Genomic DNA, 4801 nt, shown 5'->3' on the forward strand with positions numbered 1-4801 from the left:
ATTTGGCAGTCTGTATCAAAAAAAGATAAAGCACAGATCCTATGATCCAGGATTTTCACTGTTAGAAATCTAATATCAATGTGTGGCTGGCATAGTTGGCACTCAGTGATGTTCTTTCCTATTATAGAGGTGATAACCATAAGGAGAGATAATAAATTATGCAGTTAATTCCTGCAGCCAAATTCAGCTCTTCTGCTTTTTACAAAAATAAGAAAATGTTCACACTATAATGTACTATGACCATGAAATTTCTGTTCCTTTAATCTTCGCAAGCTGCATAAATTGGAAAGTGAAATTTTTCTGTAAGATACAGGGTCTTGTTTCTAAAGATCCTGAGCATATATTAGCAGAACAGTGAGCAATTTCATGTGGAGTTCCAGTCTTTTTTTAAAAGGCATGTACTAGGGAGGGAGTAGGGTGGGGGAAAAGCAAATAAGCTTGAGCCTCACCCAAACACCATGAAGCTACAGAAAAGCCAAGAAATATTCAGAGTGGCTTATGTATAAAGCTTCATGAAAATGAGCAGTGACTATGCATTGACGGATAAAATCAATTACTACTGAAAGAAGTCCCTAAAGTGAAACTATATGTTTTTTAACTTTCTCTGAATGGTGATATCTCCTTAAATATTGCATTGCTATTATTTGTAAACACTGTCCTTTGTTCAAATAGAAGTCTATCACTTCCTCTAACATGAAGAAACCCGTGTTAATCTACTTTTCTAATTAATTATAGCCAAGCCTTTCAGTCTATGAAGACATAATCTGAAGTCAACTTGCCCAAATTGCAGGCAGAACACCAGACAAGGAGAAACAGCTTCTGAAATCTCCATTTTCCAAAAGGTGACAAATGACAACTGAACTTCCAGAATGCTCATTGCACCACCACTCCTCGACAGCTGGTTCCATGGAAGCATGGAGAGCCCATCAACATACCTGCTACACCCACAAGGCCGCATCCTCCTACCTACCCAGCATGGTAGAGAGACAGGGATTGTGACATAAGCAAATACCCTCAGGCTGATATATGTAAATGCCAGCCCATGAGCTTCCTGGTAGGGACACCAACTGTGAATGCCTTGTAACAGCCAACTTCTTGCAACTCCCAAGCTGACGGCCTCACAAGGGGGAGGAGGGACTCCTCCATTGGAGAACTGATAGCAGTATTCTGGTAGAAGAGGCATCAAGAATCCTGGCGGGGCAGTGGTAATCATGTAGGCACCATGGAAACTGCTATGTGTGTTTGCTGTCCATGTTGTACATGGCAGCGATGTTGTCCTCAGTTATGCTCCTGTCTATGCTGCAAGTTCATCTTTACCTCAGAGCGGAACTGCACCTGCTTCCCCTGTCCTTACAAAGATGAGCGGAACTGCCAGTTCTGCCACTGCACCTGCGCTGAGAACCCCAACTGCCATTGGTGTTGCTGTTCTTGGGCCAATGATCCCCACTGTAAGTGCTGCTGCACAGCCAGCAGCAACGTCAAGTGCTACTACTATGAGAGCCGCTGCTGCCGTAATGCCACCATCACTTTCCGCAAGGGCCGCCTCAAGAGCATCCGTACCTCGTAAGTGCCAGGCACCACATGTGCAGCCACATTGGCTCAGGAAAACTAGGGACCCCTTGCCAGCTGTGAAGTCCACAGGGCAGGCCAGTGCCCTTCTGAGTCTATTTATCTAAAAAAAGGAGCCAAGAATTTTGTAGCGATTAACTCTATCATATATGGTCACTATGTATATAGACCATGAGCTCCAATCTAAGCATCATTGACTATGTAAATGGGCACTTCACTCTTCTGAACCCTCTGTCATCTGTACAAAATAGTAATAGCTAACACTTAGTGTTTAAGCAACTTTCCAGGCATTTTATGCATGACCCAAAGTCCACTGTTCTCATGAGGAAACTGAGCCTTTGAGAAGTTGCCCCAGGATCACACAGCTCGAAAGATGCAGAGTCAGGATTGGAACTTAAATGTGTGATCTTTAGAATGCTGTATTGCAAAATGGAGACAAGGCCCCCCACGATACTGTAGATATAAGGATTAATGTATGTGCTTTGTAATCTGCATGTTATATAAAAATGTAAATTGCTCATTTTCTTCCTTTTAACTCTAAATACCTGCAACATTTATTGGAAAATTAAGACCTTCTATGGGGCCCTTTTGACCCTGAGGGCCATATAAGTCCCTGGCCATCCATGAACTCCAACTGCCTTCTATTTTTCTCAGCCAGAAATCATGGTGCTTAGGGTCTCAATTACTCATTTGGAGTACTAATCCTCCATATCAGGTCTTACATTATCCTCACCTGCTCTGCCAAACCAGCCTTTTTATGTCACACACGAGGGGAGTCTGAAGTACTAAGAGCACACTCCTTAGAAAAGATGACAGCACTATGAGATGACAGGATTAGAAGAGGCAGAAAAATGGAAGGTCAGTTTGAAAGCTTTCAAGCCTGGAAAAGCAATTCTGCAAGCAGAGGTTTGGTGAATTCAGGGGAAAGATATTATCCATCTTGCCATTAAGCCTTGAGTAGCTCCTTAACAGCCATAACTCTCCACCCATGACCCTCTCATAGTATCTGCATAAATAGGAAATCCAGGGATTCTCAGTGCAAGTCTAGAAATCCTAAAGTGTGGAAAATAGTGTCCACACTCCTCTCTCAACTACCTCATTCTCTGTGCAACAGCAACTGAGCCTCTGAGCCCATTTCAACGGAAAAAGATAAAATTGGTCTTTAGGAAAATGCCTCAGGCATCAGTTGCTCCCTAACGTTATTGTGCATTGAAGTCACCTGGGGATATTTTAAAATTACTGATGCCCGATCCCCACTCCAGAAACATTCTGATTGTATTGGTCTGGGGTACCACTTGAGCATCTGAATTAATGAGCATCACCGCCTTCAGGTGATTCTAACGTGCAGAATGGCCTGCAGGAGGCAAAGGAGGGAAGCCAGGAGACTTTACAGGTGATACAGTAAGAATCCAGGTGCAAGAACAGGCCTGATTTGGGGAGAGGGGAGGCTGTGCAGAGGAGCAGAGGCAGGATATCTCAGCAAGAAGATAAAGCACTGGTCTTGATGACTGCTTTGGAATGGAACTATGGCCACTGAATGCCCTGACCAAGCCTGAGGTTTGTGGAGGATGGGCAGGGATGCTATCGCATGTGTCAGGAGGTTGGCTCTGGGTGCTTGTCTTCAATCTGGCCTCTCTTCTGGCTTCTGACTCTTGGCCTTCCCTGCTTCTCATCACCACTTTCCGCTCAGCACCTTGCTTGTTCTGCCTCACTCTGGTCTCATTCATCCCTCTCTACCTTACTCTTTTTCTCACTTCCTTTTTCACCTCTACCACAGCTTCCTAGGCCATTAATACCTGTCTCTTAGCCCCTGGGCCCTCTTTCTCGTCCTCCAGCATCTCCCTCCTACTTCTTATTTACGAAAATGCTAGCTTATGAGCTTCCTAGTAGGAGTACCACCTGTGAAGGCCTCGCAACAGCCTCTTCATATTATACCTTGATTCTCAAGGCCTTTCTTAGCAAACTAAAGACGTCCATCCAGGCACTACATAGACAATTGACCTGTACTTCCAGGTGATCCCTTTGGGACACAAGCAGGAGTCTGGGAAAACAGAGAGGAAACAGAACTGAGAACATTGAGGCCAGCGTGCCTAGAGCTCCCAGATCCCTAGGGGACAAATTTTTCAGGTGCCTTAGTCTACACAGGGAGCATTCTCTGTCACCACATGGCCACTCCATTCCAATATGCTTGGGAAGTATCCGACTATGGACTCAGACATAGGTCCCTGGCCAAGGGAGTGGGGAAGAAGAGAGGGACACATAAGGAAAGCAAGAAGACAGAAGCAGAAAGGAACACAGCCACAATGGCAAGATTACTACCCAAATATTATTACCCAAACAGAGGAGATAGCAACCGTGGCAAATTGTGTGCCTATTTATACCTCCATCTCCACGAATAATTCGTTCTTATACACTGCATTTGCCAATTGTAAGTTCTTAGAACACGCACTTCAATTTTACAAGTATACTTTTACTCCATCCATACTTCTTGCAATACATGAAATCATCCTCAGGCATTAGACAAATGGAGAGCCTTAACACACACAAATAAAACAGGAGACACACATACTTTTCACAGACTTGGCCACTGTTTTCCTTTACTGTGATTTCTCCCTACTGCAGACATTAGCTGGCTAGTAGCAAAGGGGAGTAACTACAGTGGCCACATTTACTGAAGGCGTACTATGTACTAGCAGTTAAGCACTTATCATGGATTATCTCATTTAGACTTCATAAAAACCTCACAAAGCAAGTAGTACTGTAAGCTTTGATTTATAGTTGAGAAAACTGAACATGAGAGAGGTTTAAGAAAACATCTCAAAGGTCCAACTGTAAAGTGGTGCATTCTGGCTCATGCATTCTGCCTCGAAAGCCCAGATCCAATACCATTACCTATTGGTCTGGTTGACAGGTCACACAGGCTCTAGGCTTGGCTCTGGTACAGACTTGCTCTGTGTTCCATCTATGTATGTAAATGTCAATGTCCTCCAGGAAAAAACCACTAAAAACACACCTGTAGTTAGACAAGATTGGATTTACTGACTTATTGCAACAAGTGAGAACAAAAAGCATGAGTCAGTGTAAGGTACCTGGAAAAGTTATTACAGGATTTGTGCTCATGTTAGGTAAGGACACGGGGGTAAATCTACTGAATATCTTAATAAATCTTAACCAGGTGGGAAGAACAGAGTGACTCGAAAGCTGTTTTAAAAAAAAGTCAACCAGGATTTTT

The 4801-nt window shown here is 43.6% G+C and overlaps 1 protein-coding gene across 2 annotated transcripts in view; it reads left to right on the top strand.

The window, feature by feature from the left end:
* Positions 1-1022: 1022 nt before the first annotated feature.
* Positions 1023-4801, top strand: part of TRIM42 (tripartite motif containing 42) — a 22656-nt gene continuing 18877 nt past the window's right edge. For both annotated transcript variants that reach the window (XM_017523718.2, XM_037736885.1), the window contains exon 1: positions 1023-1563. In XM_017523718.2, the coding sequence (XP_017379207.1) occupies positions 1223-1563 (341 nt within the window). In that variant the 5' untranslated portion in view covers positions 1023-1222. The remainder of the gene's footprint in view (positions 1564-4801) is intronic.

This window comes from Cebus imitator, unplaced genomic scaffold (assembly GCF_001604975.1).
Source record: "Cebus imitator isolate Cc_AM_T3 unplaced genomic scaffold, Cebus_imitator-1.0 Scaffold30, whole genome shotgun sequence".
Lineage (NCBI taxonomy): Eukaryota > Metazoa > Chordata > Mammalia > Primates > Cebidae > Cebus > Cebus imitator.